The sequence below is a fragment of the Petaurus breviceps genome, unplaced genomic scaffold (genome assembly GCF_028583685.1).
Source record: "Petaurus breviceps papuanus isolate PSGF00001 unplaced genomic scaffold, PetGlider_PUasm1.0 139, whole genome shotgun sequence".
Classification (NCBI taxonomy): domain Eukaryota; kingdom Metazoa; phylum Chordata; class Mammalia; order Diprotodontia; family Petauridae; genus Petaurus; species Petaurus breviceps.
The window spans coordinates 9,478,205-9,499,591 of record NW_027185697.1 but is presented as its reverse complement, the minus strand read 5'-3'; the positions used below and the strand labels follow the sequence as shown (position 1 = coordinate 9,499,591).

The window sequence follows — 21,387 nt, the reverse complement described above, 5'->3', positions numbered from 1 at the left end:
ACTTCTCTGACAGTAATTGACAGTCTGTTCACCACAGACTGTGGAACACGGAAAAGTCCCACAGCTCAGACTCAGATTGCCATTCTGACTTGGAAGCCAGACAGCAGCCCAGGCACCACAGAGACTGTGAAGATATAACTGGAAGGTAAGACCACAAATGCCTGGAAACAGGCCCATGCCATTTTTATGTTCCCCATGATCACATGCTTTCCCTGCTAGGAAATCCCTCATGGTCCATCTTCTCTCATATTGGAGAAACTTCTCTTCTATTAAACATCAGGATGCCCAGAGCTTGACCAGCAGCCCTCTCTTCCTAGTCATTGACTCTAACCTATCAGCTTTTCGAACTGTGGCTGCTTAAAAGGAGCAGATTTGTCCAAGAATCAAAGCAGCTACAGTGCTCCAGAGTCCCAAGGCTAGGTAACTCACAGATCAAGTTAGTGGTCAAAGTCAAGGATCTGGCCTGCCACAGTCAGGTCCCTGGAATTAGAGAATGTCTAGTCATGACTAATTGTGCCCCTAAGGTAAATAGGCTCTGCCTCCTGAGGAAGGAGAAGAGTGAGGCACTGGCAAAAGTGGCCAAGACTTAAAGGGACCTGCCCCAGGGGTGTTATGTAGGGCAGAACAAAGAGGTCTGAGGTATTCGGTACAGGACATTGGTGTGGAGATGGGAAGAGGAAAGGACAAGGGTTATATAGAATTTATTTCCCAAAAAATGGACACTTTCCTTCTGGAAAGTTGGATCTCTCTGGAGGTCTTCAAGTACAGTCTGCATGACCAATTGTCAAGTATACAGTAGAGGAAGCACCAGTTGGACTGGATAGTAGATGAGAACCTTTCTAGCTCTGAACCTCTGTTATTCCATTGCTGAAAGAATGCTTCTGTGAATGGGTGTCAAGCTCAGGCAACAATTTTTCTTTAGATAAGGGGCAATGCTCAGGGAGAAAGTACAGCTCAACTTATGATTTGTTATTCCCCATCCTCATACTGGGCAGCTAGGCAGCACAGTGTATAAAGCGCCAGGCCCGAAGTCGGGAAGACTCATCTTCATGAGTTCGAATCTGGTTTCAGACATTACTAGCTGTGTGGCCTTGAGCAAGTCACTTCACCCTATTTGCCCCAGTTTCCTCATCTATAAAATGAGCTGGGGGAGCAAATGGCAAAGTCCTCCAGAATCTTTGTCAAGAAAATCTCAAATGAGGTCACAAAGGGTCAGACATGGCTGAACAACAGCATCCTCAGGACTATTTCCTGGTGTCTCTGTACTGAATGATGATTTCTGCCATCACTCCCCAACGCCTCCTCCGAGGGGTTGGGGTGTGTTTGCTTTATCTCCTTTATCTCTGTCCTTAACAGGAAGATACCCCTGAAGCAACGATCTCCTGTTAGCAATGCTAGGAAGAAAGAAAGAAATATGAGGCAGGGCTGAGTTTTCTCAGGTTAAGCGGACGTTTCACCACCTTGGCCATAGATATCTCTAGGAAGACCCCCTCCTTCTACCCTATCTACTCTGAGTCCAGATCTTCCGCTGCCAAGGTCTTTCTTGGTTCCTGAGAAGTTTCCTTTATTTCAGGGTCACCTTGAAATTTGGTGTAGCGGATGAACAAATGGTCTCAGAATCTGAAAGACAAGGGCTCAGGAATGACCTGAATTCAAATTTTGTCTCTGACATTAAAGTTGTGACCGTAAATAAGTCACTTCTCTTCTCTGTGCCTTAGTTTTCTCATCTGGAAAAGGGGAATAATAATAGCACCTCCCATACAGGGTTGTTTGTGAAGATCAAATAGATAGCCATGCAAAGTGCATCACAAGCCTTACAGCACAGTACAGTACTATGTAAATAAGAATTTTTATTATAAACACTGAGAAGCATAAAAAAAAAATGGGACCAGCTGCCTTATAAGGTAGTGGATTTCCTTTAGTGAAGAAGAGATCATGTGGAGTATAGCTGGGTGCCAATTAGTGCAAATAGATTCATAATCACCTGACATGATCATTTTTGGAACTCACAGGGGCTGGAACTATTTACCATATTTTAAATAATTATAATTACATGTCATTGTATAATTAGCATATGATATAATATTGTGATTACTATATAATTTTAATTTCAAATACCTTTGTGCACTTCAGGGGCTTTATTAACTATACTAGCTAGAACCTAACTATAGTAAATAGAGGGCTAGAATTGGAGACAAGAAGACCGCCTAAAATTATACTAGCTGTGTAGCCCTGAGTAAATCACCTAATATTTTTGTGCTTTGGTTTGTTCATTTGTAAAAAAAAAAAAAAAAAAGAGGTGTTTGGATGGAATGACCTCCAAGGTGCCTTTCTGTTTTCATTCTATGAGCTGATGAGCACAAACAGAGCTTTACAACCATCTCTCTGAAATATTGTTATGGGAATTCTCATTTGGTCAAGGGTTCAACTAGATGGCCTGTGTAGACCCTTCCAGTTCTGAGACTGTATGAAAGTATGAAAAATATCCTCCCTTAGAAAAACATTGAAAGATTTACATGAGATAATGAAAACTGAAATGAGCAGAAGCAAAAGAACAATGTGTACAGGAATAACAGTATTGCTTTAAGAACAATTTTGAGTGAATAAGTCATCTTGACTCTTATAATTATATATATATACTAAATAATTATAAATCAACTATGAATGACAGATGAAGAAAGATACTAGCTGCATCCAGAGAACTCATATATAGGAGATAAATAGAATAATTTTACATATATATATTTGTGTCTAATGGTAGCCATCTCTAGGGTATGGGTGGGCGAGGGGGGAGAGAAGAAAAAAAGAAATTTACATGAGGATTTTTAATTATTTTAAAGGAATAGCAAGTCATGCATAGTAGATGTGCAGTTTCATGTGCAATCATCTTTTGTACTATGTTATGGGAGAAAGAACTATAAAGGGCATATGAAGAAAGACGCTATCTATACCTAGAGAAAAAACTGATAAGAGTATTATAGAATAATTTTACATACATATACCAGATATATAATATATACTTACATATACCAATCATCTTTTTATTATACAATGTTATTGAAATGCTTATTTTATTTCATAAATAAAAAATATTTTTTAAAAGAAATACATCCTCTCCTAGATATTGCTTAAGCCTCAGACCTGCAGAGACTCACAGCTTGGATAATAATATTTAACTGTACTATAAACCTTTAATGATTAAAGATTTAACCTGTGAGGGACCTCCCTCCTCCAACACAGATTGCAACTCCAGGGCGGCTAGGTGGCACAGTGAATAGAGCACCAGCCCAGGAGTCAGGAGGACCTGAGTTCAAATCCAGCCCCAGACACTTAACACAAAAACTAGCTGTGTGACCTTGGGCAAGTCACTTAACCCCAACTGCCCTCCCCAAAAAAAAGATTGCAACTCCTCTATAACATACTCAATGGACCCTGAAAGCTGTTCTGGCTGTGAAATTCATCTCCAGGCTATGAAGATAGTGAAGAGCTTCTCTAGTGTTAACTAGACTGGTCCTTGGACAATGCACCATCCTTGAAGGTTTTCCAGTTTATTAAGATATGCTAGAGATAACACTCAGCAAAAGGTAGGATTGTGTTGACCTCATTATGTCTCAGCATCCTCAACTATAAAGTGATCATAAGTATATATGAGACAACGAGTGAAAGGCAAGTTGTTTCTTTTATCTGGGTTTGGGTTTGGATATAGTTATTCCTGTTCATGTCTCTCTCATTAGAAGGTAAGCTGCTTGGGGGCAGGGATTACTCTCCTTTTTTTTCTTTGTATTTCTGGTACCTAGTAGAGTGCCTCACCTTATAATGAATGCTGGTTTGATTAAGATGATTGGTTGGTCAGCCTCTGCAGAGGACTTGCATAAAATGGGACAAGACCAGAATTACATAGGATGAAAGGGCTTGGGTGATTTGCAATCTGCCGCTGTGAAACTGAGTTCAGAGACTGCTATTGTTCAGTCGTATCCGACTCTTTGTGGCCTCATTTGAGCTTTGCTTGTCAAAGATACTGGAGTGTTTTGCCATTTTATTCTTCAACTCATTTTACAGATTAGGAAACTGAGGCAAACTGGGTTAGGTGACTTATCCAGGGTCCTGCAGCTGGGAAGTATCTGAGGTCAGATTTAATGAATTCTAATTCCAAGTCCACTGCACTACCTAGTGGCTTACTAAACTGACACTCACATATCACATAACCAAAGCTCTGTGAATCTATTGGTGGGGGAAGACTTGGAGTATCCATCCACAGAGGCATATCACAACCGCATCTCAAGCTTGCCTTAGGGAGCTGCCCAAGGCTCAGACAGTTGTGACTTGTCCGTGATCACACAACTATTGTCAGAGGCCCAGTTAAACCACAGCCCCCTGACTCCAAAGCCAGGGTCTTCTGCTACTGGGTTCTGCCTCTAAGCAGGAAGAATGGGGGCATGAAGAAAACAGGAGCCACACCTCCAAGTTGGGAGAGAAGAAGGAAGCCACTGAGGATGGGAGGGACAAGAGGCTGGCTGGAACCAAAGGGGGTTTTCATTCCAATCAGACTTCTCTTCCTCATAGTCAGCAAGGGCAGGCATATAGTAGCAGTCCCCAGTCTTCCGTGTTTCCAGGGCCAGCACTGCAGAACATTCTAGTGTTCTTGAATATCCATCTGAATGTCTGGGGGAGGGGGAAATGTGAGGTTCCCCCACTTTTATATGCAGGCAAATAGTCTACATCAAAACCTGACCTTGAGAAAACAGCTAAACAGGGGAGGAACCCTCTGTGCCCATGCCCCACTTCCATTCTGAAGGCCCATTGTAGGAGGGTAAAGGGAGAGGGATGAGGAATCTGGCATTTACCCCCCCCACACACACACACACACACACACTCACAACCATACCCAGCCCCTTCCCACCTGCTGTTCCCCACTAGATAGAATCCTTCTCTGCCCTGCCCCAGGAGCCTAAGTTCTTGGAGGAGAGGGATAGCTTATATTTCCCAACTACTCCCCTCTGCCCCCTCACCCACTCCACTCCCTGCCAGTGTCTCACCTTCCATTGTGGCATATTCGTGGATACTGTAGCCTGCAATATAATTAGAGTCACAAAAAAGGTTACATCTACAGGGGATCTGGAAAGGTGGCTCTTATATGGCTGTCTCTAGGCAGGACCACATCTGATCTCAAATTGTCTCTTTCCCAGAGACAGCGACTGTGCATGTTGAAAATCAGGGTGGGAGCTGCCTGTGCATAAGGAGTATGTCTCCCTAATCAGATCTGTGGGTCCCTAAGGATAGGACCAAGTTCTCCCCTCCCAACTGGACCAACCCCCAAGCATCTATCTTTGGACCTATGACCTTCAGCATTGTTTAACCAATGAAATGAATGAAGTCATAACTAGCCTCCTATCAATTGACAGGCACCATAAAGCTGAAAGGGAGAGCTCCCATGTGGGATGACAGTTGGTATCTGAAAAGGTCAAAACAGGATAGAAACATGAGCCAAAGCTCATAAGATGAAATATAATAGGACTAAATGTAAAGTCCAATATTTGGATTTTAAAAATCGATTGTACAGTTGCTAACAGCAGGTTAGGGGAGGCATGGCTGTATAACTGTGTGTGTATAAAAAAAATCCAAGTGTGGAACTGAATTGCAAGTTCAATTTGAGTCATAACAGCTGAATACCGTGTTAAGTTAAATTAAGAGAAGGGTGTAGTGTGCAGAATGAGGGAGGTCCCACAGCCCTCCACCTGGTCAGACCCCACCTGGGGTATTGTGTCCAGTACCACATTTTAGGAAGCGTGTTGGCACCTGTAGGATACCCAGAAGTCTACCCTGATAGGGAGAGCATTAGATACCATTCCATGGGAGGAGGCTTTGAATGACACTTTTGTATCCAGATTGGACTAGAGTGATGATGAAGTATCTTAGGGCTTTCAAATTCTGTAATTTGGGGAGAGAACAGGTCATGTTTAGCCTGGAGAAGATAAGATTTAGGAAAGGTCTGATAGCTGCCTGTAAGTATTTGCAAGGCTGCCACGTGGAAGGGGCATTAACTGTGGCATCAGAAGATAGGATTCGAAGTCATAGGTAGAAATTACCAGGGGTTAAGAGAGGAAAGAGAAATTTTGGTTTGGTGTAAGAAAAAATATATAACGATTAGAGTAGCTCAAAAGGGGAGGGTATTGTCATAGGAGGCAGCGAGTCTGCCATTCCTGCTGTGATTCATTCAAGGCAGATTGCCTGCTTGTCAGAGTTGTTACAGAGCTGCTGCCCAGTCAGGTACAGTCTGGATGAGTTGACCTTGGTGGATCCCTGAACTCTGAGATTATGGAATTCTATTCACAAAGCTCTTTTTTAGTTCCTACAACCTCAAGATATTGATGAAACATCGCTGTCTTCCATTCCCTTGGGACCTACGGTTCCGCTCTCCTCAGACACACACCTGTGTTTGTCTTCTTCCCCTGGATAAAGGCCACAGCACAGCTCAGCACCAGGATGACAATTCCTAGAATGCTGAGTGTCACAGTCCAGGTCCTCTTCTTAAGGGGTTTTTCAGGTACTATGAGATACAGTAGTAAAGAGCAGACAGTTAATGTGGAGGAGAATCTTCCCAGGTAGTAGTGGGGAATACACCAAAAAAATCACACCCCTATGGGTCCATACTGGACAAGCTAGGGGAAAGGCAATATGTCATTGCCTAACTTCCTGGGGCTCAGACCAACAAGGGCAAGGCAGGCACTCACCAGGAAATACTTTTTGTGTTCCGAGCTCAATATGGTCCACCACACACTCATGATTGGTCCCTGTAACCCCTGGTGGGAGTTCAATGGTGATTCTTTGGTAGAAGGTGCCATCAGCATTGGGCAGGGTTCTGCTGGAACTCTCCTTCCCTGCCGCAATTATGTTACTACCCTTCTGCCAGAACAACAGAATGGAGCTGGGGTAGAAGCCCGTGGCAGAGCAGGAGAGGCTGATGGTGCCATCCACAGCTTCATGGTAGAGCACGGTCACATCAGGAGGCACTGAAGACAAAGGTTGGAGAAGACAGCATGTGCACATCTCCATGTTTATTTTCCATTACTCTGTCTCTCCTTCCTTCACTTCTCTTATTGTTATGGCCCCTAGGACCCAGCAAATTATAAGATTTTTGAAGGCAGGATAATACATCATTCATTTTATACCCCCTCTGGACACACTTTATAATGCTCCATTCACACACACACACACACACACATACACACACACACACACACACACACACATACACTAGGCCCTCAGTAAATGTTTGTTGATACTCATGACAATTATGTTCACCAGATTTTTAACCTAACCAAAAGAAGTGAATGGGTCTTTGTCTGTTAACAATGAGTTAAAAGCCAGGATCGTCTTCAATATTTCAATATTTTCCAGTGATCAGATCCATGATTTCATACATGTGCTTATTCCCTTCAATAATGAGGATCACAAACCCCGCCATCCACCTAAAGCCTGTAACAGATGCATGGTATAGCAGTAACTTGTGACCTCGATTATCCAGACGTCCACTGAAGTTCTCTCCACCAAGAGCATAGCAGCTAATAACATGGTGACTTGGCTTAATGATAACTTCATCCTTTAAATTGTAAATATACCAATAAAAGAAATTCTTTCCTGGATCATTTTCTCACTAATAAAGAGGGACTGGTTCCTGGGGGCAGAAACAGAGGGGTGCAAGAGCCAGCTCAAACCCGCCAGTTTAAATTTAAACCTACAGATTTAAAATACATAGGTTTGCATTTTCAGCATGAACAGTTACACCACAGAAATCAAAAAGTGCTACAAATTGTCTTGAATTATTGTTTTGTTGATTTCCTAGACTCAAAAAATTGATGGAGAAAATGTATATAATATAAATTAAATGTAAAAGTATATTATGTATATTTTCCACCCCAGCCAGTTATTAAGAATTTACTAGCACACAACTGAGTGGAAGTTACAGGAACCCTGAGTGGAATGAATATTATCTTCTAGACTTTGGGATAGAAATTGCAGATCTGGTCTGACATGTACTCTATATTTTAGGAGAGGCAATTTCCGAAATTTTAGGGAACTAAGGAGGACCTCATGGACTAAAATTCTGCAGAGGACGTCCACCCAGGAGGCATGAAGATGTTCTAAAATTAAGCTCTGAAGAAGCAAAGGGAAATAATTCTGATGAAGAGAGAAAAGGAGAGTTGCCTAAAGAGATTGATGCAGACACACAGGGAAGTGCAGACTACGTAAGCAAGGGAAGATGACAGATGACCATACCATTGTCTTGTAAAAGTAGGATGAGTAGTACTAAGATTCAGAATGAGCTTTACCTGGTGAGGAAAACTGAGGATGATAATAAAAGGGGGTGTTTTAGGCTATTTGGAAAAATAGAAGCACGAAAGATGAGATGAGATCACTGCTTGGGAAAGGATGGAATAATGATAATTAAAGACAGGGAGAAGCAATGCTGCTCAATAATTTTTATGCTTCTATTTTCTTTTCAAAAGAGAATAACCTTTACACTGGGATGACTAAACAAAAAAAGGCTAATGGGGGGAGATACCCCAGACAAGTAATAAAACTATAAAAGGACACCTGGTTGCCCTTGATGAAATCAATCACTTGCCCAGGTGAAAAACATTTTGGGGGTGCTGAAAAAACTGGCACATGTGATGGCTCATTTGCTGTCCATGACATATAAGTAGTAAAGAATAGAGGGATGTTCTACAGGACTGGGAAAGGGTAAGTGTCCTGATTTTCAAAAAAAAAAAAAGGAAGGAAAAAGGAGTCTGAAAACCAGACCACTGAGCTTGACTTGGATTCCTGGGGAAGCTTAAGAATGGATTGGGTTTCTTTTTAATTCTTGATAAACATGTAGAAAAATAGTGATTGTCAAGAACCTATATGGCACTTTCAAGAACAGATCATGCCAAACTAACCCCATTTCCTTTTTTTGATAGGATTGCTCAAGTACTGGATGTGGAGAATACTGTGGGTAGAGTTTACTGAGATTTTAGTAAAGGATTCAATAGAGTATTGTTCTATCCATGTGGAAAAGATGGAAGAATGTGGGTTAGAAGATAGTAGTTAAAATGCATTAAAAACTGGTTGAATGGTCAGATTTTAAAGAGTAGCTGTGATGGTTCAATGTCAGTTTGGCAGGAGGTCTCCAGTGTAGGGTCCCAGTGATCTGTGAAGTTGTTGACTCTGTGGAGTTTGACATTTTTACCAATGATGGGAAAAAGTCAAAGGTGACATGATTATCAAATTTGAAAATTATGCAAAGCTGAGAGACAGAGTTCAAACACTGGATGGCAGAGTGTAATGGGAATGCAAATTTGGAAGATCTTCCCTGCCCCTAGGCTAAAGTGCACCCGGAGCCTGGGGTGGGAGGCTTTTTTTTCAGTAGATTGGCCAGTGAGTAAACAAGGTTGTTACATTCTCTGAGCCAGGAGAAGGCTATATAAGCCCTGATGTGAAGCTTTGTTTTGGGGGCTCACTTTGAGAAGTGTTCTGTGATTTGATATGGATTCTGGGAAGCCGTTGTCTGGAGCCCCCCCCAGCTTTGAAAAACCCAGATGTTGAAACCCAGATGTTGATTTGGTATGGATGTAATGGCTGGACAATTTGGAAAGCTGTCTACTTGATCTGTTTCTGTCTTGATAATTCTGCCTGTATACTTTGAAGTTCAGGGTGATGGCCTTTTTCCCCTGAACAAGGTAAATGATATATGTCTGACTGATTAAAGTAAGCTTGTTAACCCATTTTGATTTACTTTCCTTTATCAAAGCAGATCTATGAACATGTATTGGCAGCAAACCCTGAGGACGCTTGGGGTGCTTGCTGCTACACAGAGTCAGTGTCCAAACTTTGGCAGGTTAAAAAAAATTGATCAGAGTCTAATAATATGAAATTCAATTAAGGTAAATGTAAAGTTGTTTAAATAATACACTTCATGAGGGAAAGATGGGGAAGGCATGGCTAGACAAAAGCTCTGAAAAATTATCTGGGCATTTTAATGGACTTCAAGCTAAAAATGAGTCATCATTGTGATGTGACAACCAAAAAGATGCTCATGGGATCTCAGGATGCATTCAAAGAAGCATTCCAGCAATGAGGAGAGGATATTTCCTTTCTGCACTGTCCTTATCAGCCCACATAGGGAGTACTGGGTTCAGCTCTGGGCAACACAAAATAAGGTCATTAATAAACAAGAAGGTGTCCAGAGGAGGGCAACCAGGATGGTGAAGGGCTTGGAATTCATGCTATAGGAAGACTGATTAAAGGACTGAGAAGTTAGCCCAGAGAAGAGAAATCTTTCATGTGTGTTGAGGATATGATATCTTGAAGACCGTTACATGGAAGAGAGCTTAGACTCATTTGATTAGCAATCAGAGGGGAGAACCAGGTGAAATAGGGTGGGGGGAGTCACAAAGAGGTCAATTTAGGCTGGTGGTTAGGAAGAAATTCCTAATAACTTGAGTTTTCCCAAAGTGAAATGGAGTTCCTTGAGAGGTGATGTATTCCCCTTCCTTAGAAGGCTTCAGTCATAGACTAGGGGACCATTTGTCAAATACATTAGAGTAGGAATTGATTTTCAGGTATCAGGGTGAACTATATGGCCACTGAGGTCTCTTCCAATTCTCAAATTTAGTAATTCTGTGCTTCTCTGACTTAGTAGATGGCACTCCATCAGTAACTGTTGCCAAAACAACCCCAAGGCTTCATTATATGGTACTTTCCCTTTTGGTGATAAGCGTTGCCATGTTTATCTAAGATGGAGACCCAGTCTGCCTTGGTGCCTGGTGGGACCAAACAGAGCTTGTACTCCACAAGTGTAGCTCTGCACACCCCAGGGTCACCTCCACATGATAATGATCCATTAGAGAATGACTTTCTTCCCTTGAGCAAAAGCATACAGAACAGCAGTTCTTGAGCTTTCTTAGAGAAATCAGAATTATAGGCAGAATTAAAACACAGTTCTTTGATTTCCCACATGAGGGCATCAGCTACGACCTAGAAAATGCAGAGATATAATAGACCAACTGGTTGGGGGTAGCCAGGATCGGAGACTCACCGTTCTTTCTGCCTGAGTGCTGCAGGATTGTTTTCATGATGCCATCACAATATTCCTGCATGTAGGATGCTTTCTGATTGGCCCAGAAGGTACTCATCAGAGTAGGTTTGAAGGACTCAGCCTCAGGCATGAAGAAAAGCCATTGTCCGATCTCATCCAGCCAGCAGAAATCCTCGCCATCCACAGCAATCTTGATTTGGTTGCCTATGTCTTTGTCCTTTTGAGGTTCACAAACTATGAAGAGCTGCAGTGTGACATTCTCTGTGAGGGGAGATTTAGAGGCACGTGTGTCACTGAGCGGAAGGAGCATTGGGCCGAGATTCAGTAAAAAAGGGTTGGAATCTCAGAATGATGGATTAAGTTATGGAGAAGCAGGAGTTCAAATTGGAGTTCAATGATTGAGAAAATGTAGAAGATAGAGGAAGGGGCAATTCTAAGGTTGAAGGCAAAGACCCGTGGGACCATTTCCAAGAGGAGGAGCCAGTACGCCAAGAAACAGATGCAGTTCAGTGAAGCCTAAGTCTTGGTCTTCTCCCTAGAATGCTCCTTGATCCCAAACTTCAGCCCAATATCATGCTCTCCTATGAAAGCTCAATGAAGAGAAAAGGAGAAGAAAGTAGGGGGCGGGGAAGGATTAGTGGAAAGAAGAGAGGGGCTGACTCACTGTCACTCTTGGTGTCATTCTGCCTCAATTTCTTCAGGAACCAGAGGAAGCTCTTCTCATGGTCTATTAACTTCTGCTGAGTCTTCTCTATGAACTTGGTCCCCAGGGCCTGGGAGATCCAGGCCTCCTTGGCCATGAGCTGGCTGTGCTGTTTGTCATAGAAGAATACCTGGATGTCATCTACAAAGTCCACCATGGTGAAGTCCAAGAGGGAATTTCCTGTGCCCACTACTGTGAACTGTATCTCATGCTTGTGGTGAGCTACAGGAGAGGAAGGCAGGGGAAGAGAAAAGGAGATCAGGTGTGTAGGGTCCCAGAACTCTCATGCCTTCTCCCACTCATCCCTTTGTCCTGCTACTTGGGAGTCAGCTAGGTAGCACCGTGGCTACAGCATTGGACTAGGAGTCAGAAAAACCCCAGTTCTCATCCTGCATCAGATGCCTACTATGCTGTGACCCTGAGCAAATCACTTAACCTCTCTGTGCCTCAGTGTCCTTATCTGTAAAATGAGAAATGTGAACTCAGTAACCTCAAAGATTCACTTCTATCTCTAAATGTCTGATCTTGTGATACTATTGGCTTCCACTACAAGAAATGAAATTAAAACTAGGGGAGAAGGACAATTCAGAGGAGGACAAGACACCCAATATTCTTTCCATTCCATGCCTAGACTAAGCCGAGGCATACAGGTTGACTCAACAAGTTTATTCAGAAGATGATAATTGATCATGTAAGCATCGTACCTTGCTTGACCCTCTTCTCAGTATTGTGATGCATTTAGGGAAGAGCAGAGAGTATTGTGTAAACAGTAGTATTAGTACAGAGTGGGGCTCTAATGCAGCTGGGTGGTACAGTGGATAGACCATTGGACCTGGAGTCAGGAAGACTCATCATCGTCAGTTCAAATCCGGCCTCAGAGACTGGCTGTGTGACCCTGAACAAGTCACTGAACCCTGTTTGCCTCAGTTTCCTCATCTATAAAATAAGCTGGAGAAAAATATGACAAGCCACTCTAGTATCTATGCCAAGAAAACCACAAATGGGGTCATGAAGTGTTATACATGACTGAACAACAACACAGAGTGGGGAGGAGCTTCAACTAAGAAAGTGGGAACACAACAAAGATGCTGGTGTAGGAGAAACTTGTCTATCACACTCCTTTAGACACAGAGCAATACAGCATACAGAGACAGGGAAGGGGTTAATCAAATATAGTCAGGAATGTTGGCTGCATTTATGTTAGGGTCCCAGGGACTTTTGCCCTGTGTGTATTCTTGTATTGAATTCCCCTCTGCTAAGGGAAACCCTACAGGGAAAGTCTCATCTTTGTTCCCTCAGTACACCAAATGTAGCTGCCACTGTTTTATGAAACTGTCTAGAATTGCACACATTCATGGCTCCCTAAGATGCCTCTTATACAGGGTCAGGAGAAGTTTTCTGACCTGATAGAGTTTGAAACTAAAATGGATTTGGAGTCAAAGAACCTGGATGTGAAATCTGGCTCAGTTGCTGCCTGAGAAAATTACTTTCTTTCTCTGAGACTCAGTTTCCCCTTCTGCAAAATGAGGACTTAGAAGAGATCATCTCTAAGGTATCTTCCAGCTACAAATCCTATGATTTGACCCCATGGCAACATTGCAACCAGTGGTAGCAAGTGTATCATTCTAGAGGATTAGAAAAAGCTCAAATAAAGTTTGGAATAGAACCCAAAGGGCTATAAAGCTGTGCAGACTCTTTGACACAGCAATACCCCTTCTAGGACTGTATCCCAAAGAGATCAAAGAAATGGGAAAAGGACCCACATGTGTGAAAAAATTTATAGCAGCTTTTTTATGGCAACAGAGAACTGGAAATTGAGAGAATGTCCATCAATTGGGGAATGGCTGAACAAGCTGTGATATGTGAATGTAATGGAATATTATTATTCTATAAGAAATGATAAGCAGGCGGACTTTGGAAAAACCTGGAAAGACTTATATGAACTGATGCTGAGTGAAGTGAGTAGAACCAGGAGAACAATGTACACAGTAACAGCCATAGTGTTCGAGGACTGATTTTTGATAGACTTAGCCCTTCTCAGAAATGCAAGGATCTAAAGAACCTCCAAAAGACTCACAATGGAAAATGCTGTCCACATCCAAAGAAAGAACTATGGAATCTAAATGCAGAGCAAAGCAGACTGTTTTTTGTTTTGTTTTGTTCTGGTCTCTTTTCTTTCTCATGGTTCCTCCCATTAGTTCTAATTTCTCTATATAACATGACTAATGTCAAAATATGTTCAATAGGAAAGTATATGTAGAGTCTATATCAGATTGCAGGCTGTCTTAGGAAGGGAGTAGGGGAAGGAGGGAGAAAATTAAACCTTGCAAAAGTGAATGTTGAAAAATAAAAATAAATAAATTAACCTTTAAAAAAGAAGCTCAAATAGCAAATAATTAATAGACTGTTTTTTCCAAGCAGAATGTGATCATTCCCATGGCCTTGTTTTTTCTATATCTGAGATTCCACAAGTATAAGGAACTATATGGAACAACTTCCCCTCTCCAGGTCCTCTTCTTGACTCTCTGGACTTCTCCACCATGTCCCAACAACATTCTCATCCAGGAAGATCCTTAGGCCCCTAGACTCCATCCTCTACTTTGTGAATTCCTCCTAGACTCTCCATTTTGATGAAATTCCCAGGCCAGTCATACTGATTCCTCTTTTCATCCACTTCCAATCTTGACTCTGCAGACTTCTCCACCATAACTCTATGGGGATGGATACCTTCTCCCTCCCTCCCTTCCTCAGCTCCGTTTTATCCATTGTCTCCACCAGAATGTAAGCTCCTCAAGGGCAGGGACTATCTTAATTTTTGCTTGTATTTATACTTAGCTCAGTCCCTGGCACATGGTAAGTGCTTAATAAGTATTTGTTGTTAACTATCAATTCAGGTGAGCACCTTCTTTCAAATGCATCATCTTTGGGAGTTCTTTGTGAACACTGGAAGGACCAGGACATGGCAGAGGAGGAACTTAAATCCAGGTTTTTCTGACTGTGAGACCAGCTCTCTATCCACTATGCCATAGTGCCCTAAATATCTATATAGTCTATGTATAGAATTCTACACATTCAACAGAACATTAATAATAAAATTAGATATTTTAACACTGAGATGTCACTGAGACTTAGTGACTCTGGGCCATTACTAGCAGTCATTGATAGAATAGTTTACCTCATTCAACAGAAAGAGAACAAAAAGAAGGAAAGTAGGCTTGCATATGTCCAAGATGTATCCTTGTGCAGGAATCTGCAAATCAGAAATGGGAAACGTGATGGAAAACATTTATATGAAGGTCAATGGAAAGAAAAAGAAACAATATTGTTGAGAATGTATACTATAGGCTGGCTGGACAGAAGGAAGAACCAGATGATGAGTTCCAGAAACAAATCACAAAGCTGTCGTGGAAACAAAATATAGTGGCAAATGATTTTGACTATGTAGACAACTGCTGGAATGCTTCTCTACCACAATCAGAATAGCTACAAAATTCTTGTCTTGCTGATGATTACATATTTCAGAAAGTACAAACTTAATGAGGTGAATTGCTGTTATGAACTAGATTCTTACTAAGTTAGAGAAGAGGCTTACTAAGGCAGAAATGGTGGGAAGTTTGGACAGAAGATTATCACCCAATCAGCATGTCACAGCGGAACAGGTGCTGAATTTGAAGTCAGCAGTGCCCTGGATCCAGTCCTGGTCCTGAAATTTGTCAACTATGAGATCATGGGGAATTTATTAGATCTCTCAGGCTCAATTTCCTTATCAACAAAATGAGAACCATCATACCTGAAGTACTTACCTCAAAGAGTTGTTATGAAGATCAAATAAGAAAATGGATGCCAAATGCTTGGCAAACCTTGAAGCATTGTGCAAATGGAAGCCATTATCATGATGGCTTAGAAAAGGAAATACTTGGCATGGCCTGACATGTACCTTAGATATAGAAGAGAGTGTTTCAGAATTCAGATAAAAGATATGCAGGACCCTTTGGCCTATATTTCCATGAAAGAAGTTGATTCAAGAGGGATGGGTTACCCTTGGGAATAAAGTTCTGATGACACAAACATAAAGGATTCCGAGGCAGAAGGAAAGGGTATGGAATTGGGGGAGGGGAACTACCTAAAGAGGCACAGGAGATTCCTGTAACAACCAGATTTTGAAAAGATGTGTAAAAAATGTGGAATTGATACTAGGCAACTGAAGATGGATGTAAATATATATATAATCCTTTAAGAGCATTGAGAATATTGAAAGGTAAAAGGAGATAGATTTTGCATTGAATACTATGGACAAAGATTGAGTTTTGTAGCACAGTTGGGAAGAGAAAAAAATCACAATATCAACATGAGATGTTATTAAGGGAATATGGATGGAAGATTGATTAATAAGGTCAAATTCTATGGAGATCAACAAAGATGAGAATTAAGAAAAGGCTAAATGTTTATTCCCAAGGAAACCAGTAGGGTGTCGATTAGTAATTGAGACTATAATTTGTTCTTCTTCCTCACCCCCTCTCTCCAGTTGCTATATTCTTATACAAGGGAAAAGGGATTATCTCACCTCACACCCCAAATGGTAACCCTACACTGACTCTTGTGCATCTGCTATCTACCTTTACCTGGTGACTCTGGAGTTCCCCAGGGTCCCACAAACTCCCAGTGCAAGGACACTGCCCTGATTCTCTTCTGACTGTTCTCAGGTATAGCTTCCTCATCTGTCTATCCCAGGGAGCAGTCACAGCTCTAACCCTACCCCCTAGATATTTGTCACATTGATAGGGAGTCTGCTGCCATGCTAAGTGACCTCAGCTCCTGACCTACCACATGACAGGTAGAATTGGTGATCATTCTTGATCCATTGTGGTTCTATCCATGTCCAAATCTTTGTTCTGTGAAGTTTGGGCTCAGCCAAAGGGCTGCACTTGAGGATTTGGAGGGCCATGTGTGGCCTCAAGGCTGAAGGTTCCCTGCCCATGTTCTAGAACATATAGGTTCTTTTCCTTTTTCCCTATCTTTGAAAATAGACTAAGTAGTGGTATTGCTGGGTCAAAGGGTATAGGTAATTTAATAACTCTAGTAACCTCAGTCCCTGGAATCTTCTCTGAGGTTCTTTCAAGATAACTTAGTAAGACAACTGCTTTACCCCTTTATTTCCTCTGCCCTATATTCTTTCATGGGGATTTTCTATTTGTAGAGGAAATTTGGAGAACCTGGAAATTTCTGACCTACTCTGCCATCTTCCTCATATGAATAATGTTTTTTTCTTTAACATTAAGCCTAAAAGTGCCTCTTTCAAACTTCCTCTTTAATACTACTGGCTCTGTCTTCTAGATGTCAAAGAGAAGAAAGAGTCTAATCTCTCTTTCACTTGGTACTTGTTTAAATAATAGAATATAGCTGTCTACAAACTGTCTATAAAACAACCACCCTTGATTGAATTTTCTCTTCCACAGGCTAAATATTCCCTGTTCTTTTACAAATGCTATGAGATCCCTACCACTAGTGGTCTTCAGACAGAGATTGAAAGACCACCTGCTGGAAGATGTTATGTGAATGGGAGTTCTCATTCTGGCATGGGTTGGACTAGAATGCTTCTGGAATCCCTTCAAACTCTGTCCCTAAGGCTGTCCTCATCCTCTAAAAAGTACGGGTAAGAGCTGACAACATAGCAACTGATGGCCATGGAGTTGGAGGAATGTGCCTTTTACCTTTCACCAGGATGATCTGGAGCATCTGGGCTGGGGAGAAAAATCAGGAGCTTCAGTTCCTAGTTTCAGTTGACCAAAAGTCTTAATGGATGCTAAGCCAAGAAATAGTCAATCGCCATACATCTGGAGGCAAGAGTTCCCCTTCCATATCCTCCTTAAAGAAATGGAGGTAAAAGAAAGTAATGATAAGGAGAAGTTTCAGAGAATTCAAAGAAGAGATTTTGTGGTTCACTGGCCAGTCAAGGTGGTCAGATGGAAAAAAATTCTATATGAGATCCCATAAATTGAACCAATCAACCCATTCAATAACCAGGCATTAATGAAGTTGGGAAAATGAGCTTGTATTCTTTCAGTTTGTTTGCTACTACACTGATTTTTTTTCAATTACTCAAAATAGAGTGTCTTGAAAATATCAAAACTTGTCTTCATTAAACGAAGAGAAAAAGGTAAAGCATACCCAAAATGCGTCAGAGTACATGAAAAACCATCATGCCCTCTGGTGGCTAAACATGATAATGAGAAGAGAAAGCATCCTAGGCGTCCTAGGGTGAGCTGGCGGTTCTAATGGTTGAATTTTTTTTTTTTGGTGGCTGGCGAAGGGGGAGGAAGGGTGTTGGCCTGTGGTTCCATCAGTGTGGGGAGTTCCAATACAGAAATTCCCTCCATTGATGTTTATCAACAACTAAGCCAGAACTTTTAGTTCTGGGCAGTTTCCTGGAAAACTAAGGTATTACTTGGCTTCCCCATGATTACATAGCTAGTACGCAGAGGCGGAAATTAAACTCAGAGAAACCTGGCTCTAAGATTGATCAATTTTCCACTAATCCACAATGACAGAGTTAATAGAAAAATGAAAATAAAGACGAGTCCAGAACTGATGTGGACATTGATCCCTTTTTTCAAGAATTTTCTCACAGGAGCACCCATAGATCTGACCATCAGGTATAGTCTCTGGCTATCATCTTCCCAAAGCCCCTTACTTTCCTCTGTGTGCTTGATGCTGGGCTGGGCTCTGCCCTCAGCAAGGAGCACAGATGTTCACTACATGGGTAATCAGAAGCAAGTCACTTCATCTCTCAGGGTCTGTAAAATGAGGGCTGAATTAGATAACTTTGAAGGTTCCTATAGCTTTAAATCTACATTGAGGATTCTAAGGTGCTGGTCCACTTGAAGTAAATAGGAGAACCCCAGAGCTGCTGCTTTCTCTTGAAAAATCTATCAATTTACCTCCTTGGTGGGGGCTGCCCCTTCCGGCTGCCTCCATACTCCAGAGACCAGTGGGGACATCTTTAAATCCTTGCTGCTTGTAAAGAAGACCCTCTATGTTTTGATCAACAGGGCCACTCCTGGACAGCTAGGACCCAAATCTGCCAGTTTCCTAGTAAATTATTGGATATAAATATATAAATCCCTAACAATAATGTGAATAATGATGGTGTTTCTATAGCTCTTATTGTGTTCCAAGTACTATAGTAAGTGATTTATAATTATCCTATTTGTTCCTCACAACAACTTTACAAGGTAAGTGCCATTAATATCTACATTTTACTGATAGAGAAACTGAAGCAAATAGAGGTCAGGTGACTTGCCCAGGGTCATATAGCTAGTAAGTGTCTGAGGTCAGATTCAAACTCAGAGCTTTAGAAACTTGGCATTATCCTCTGTACTGCCTCTGCTAAGATAACCTCCTCTATCCAGGATCCAAAGATATCCAAAAACTAATGTAGATGTCAACCTTTTCTTAGTTTACTCAAGGTCCAGGGTAAGCATTGCCTTCATGCCTATTTTGATTACTGTAATTATCATCTCATTCTCTTTGATGTTGTCAATGGAGTTCAGAAAGAAATGGTCCTGGGACAAGTCATTGTCCTGTTCTCATTCTTGTATATATAATATACTACAGACTATTGTACAGATGGGCAAAATTAGTGCATTTTGTACCTAAATAAAAGTGCAATAATGTAAACTCATTCCAAAGCAGGCTCTCTGAAAGCTGCATCAGTGCAACTTTAGAATCAGATGGACAAGAGGGATGATATGCATTTCATCCTGGTAGTAGAGATATTAAGATGGGCTATGCGGGATAGTGATAGAAAGCCCACCTTCGAATTAAGTAGACCTGGGTTCCAGCCCTACTTCTGACACATAGTACTCAAATCCTTTAGCCTCTCAGTGGCCCATGCAACAACTCCTTGACAGTCTAAGTTCCAGAACAGGTGCTGATCTGCAGATATAGAGGGAGGCTCCTCCTTATGAGTCTCCTAGAGTGATGAAATCACAGATCTAAAACAATAATAATCACAATTGTCACTGATGTTTCTATGGCACTTTAAAATTATACAGTGTTTACCTGAAGGGACTCCTTTTAGAATACCCACAACCTTGTGAAGTAAATGCTAAATGAACCCTGCAGATGCCTTTGGTTCAAAAAGAAATGGTCAATTCAGTACAAGGTGAGTCAAACAAAAAATCAGATCACAGTTAATTTTCATGGGTCACCAAGTGGGCACTCAGTCCCATATGGTTCCTGCCTGTGCGACACTGCACCTGAGTCTCCTCTTTTTTTCTCCTCCACTTTCTTTTCAAATGCTCCCCCAGTTGACCCTCTCCATTTTTCATCTATCCCTTCTTTCTTTGATAACCTAACAGTTTCCATCCTTCCCTCTTCTCCAAATAATGACATGGGTCTGCCTCTGTAGGTCCTTTACATAATAGCACCTTAACCAAAGACTGTTAGCTCTCATCTCTCTGTTCCTTTCACTGTCCTGGTGTCCTCAGTCCCAGACCAGCCCTAAACCCTTTAAATTCTTACTGGGAATTGATCACTTGCAGAAAACACCATAAAATCATTTTATACATAAAACCCTGATTTGTTCTAATTGGTTGGGGGAGAAGGGTTAACCCATCAAAATCACTTCCTGCCCTCATGTCATAATGCCCTTGTTAGTTTGACTCCCTGGTTGTCTTTCATATCGTACCTTCCCCATAAAAGCAGGGTCTGTGTCTCCACTATCAAACCCAGACCCCAAAATCCTCCATCCTCCTACCCACTAGACTCACCTGCCTGGATCCCCATGAAAGCAAATGCCCCCAGGATAAGCAGCAAGGGTGAGAAAGTTCCCTTCCTCCTTTGACTCTCCATCCCACTCCACTTGTCAGTCATCCTCAACCACACCCTAATTGGAGCAAGCTCTGCTCTCCAAACTCTGCACTCTGGCAGTGATCAAAAGTGAAATAAGGCCCATATATAGATGTACTGGGTCCACCCCTCGTTTCCACCCTGCCTAGGATTGGCCCTGCTGGAACTAGCCCTGTTATCATTGCTCACTGAGATGTTTTTGCTAGACAGAACTTGAGTGTGCTTGGCAACCTTGAGAGTGGAAGTGAGATGGAGTTTATGGTTAAGGCAGGAAACACTAGAGCAGAGTCACTGTCAGGTGCTGTTGGGGAGTACTGGAGGGTGAGGGCTGGATCAGTTCCATGCACACAGATGGAACTTTTAAATGTTTCTTGAATTTAGAAAGTGCTAGGTCTCCTAATAGACCCAAAGATCTATTCTACAGGATGCCCACTACAAAAGCATGGACTCCATTACATGTGTGTATGTTTCTTACCTTATGACCAACAAGGTTTAGTTGTTCAAATATCTCCCACAAACAGAGAGCCTTGGTCCCTGTCTTATTCATCCTGGGCATGACCAAGAATCTCCTGTACACGATCCTAAACAACAGCTTATCCATCTCTGCTTGAGGATGGCTGGTGATGTGGGAGTCACTACACTCTGAGGCAGCCCATTCCACTTCAGGATAGTTTGAGTAATTAAGAAGCCTCTTTACTTTGATCAGAAATCTTCTTCTGTAATTTTCTCCTATAGACCCCAGCTCTTCTTTCCTCTA

At 41.8% G+C, this 21,387-nt stretch overlaps 1 protein-coding gene across 1 annotated transcript; it reads right to left on the bottom strand.

The window, feature by feature from the left end:
- Window positions 1-4,633: 4,633 nt before the first annotated feature.
- Window positions 4,634-20,703, bottom strand: LOC138144781 (hereditary hemochromatosis protein homolog). Its single transcript, XM_069066200.1, has 7 exons — window positions 20,552-20,703; window positions 11,742-12,002; window positions 11,078-11,338; window positions 6,732-7,010; window positions 6,431-6,547; window positions 5,037-5,069; window positions 4,634-4,662 (listed from the first exon to the last, which is right to left on the bottom strand). Exons 1-7 carry the CDS (start codon window positions 20,652-20,654, stop codon window positions 4,634-4,636), a joined length of 1,083 nt encoding a protein of 360 aa, XP_068922301.1. The 5' UTR covers window positions 20,655-20,703.
- Between the last annotated feature and the right edge of the window lie 684 nt (window positions 20,704-21,387).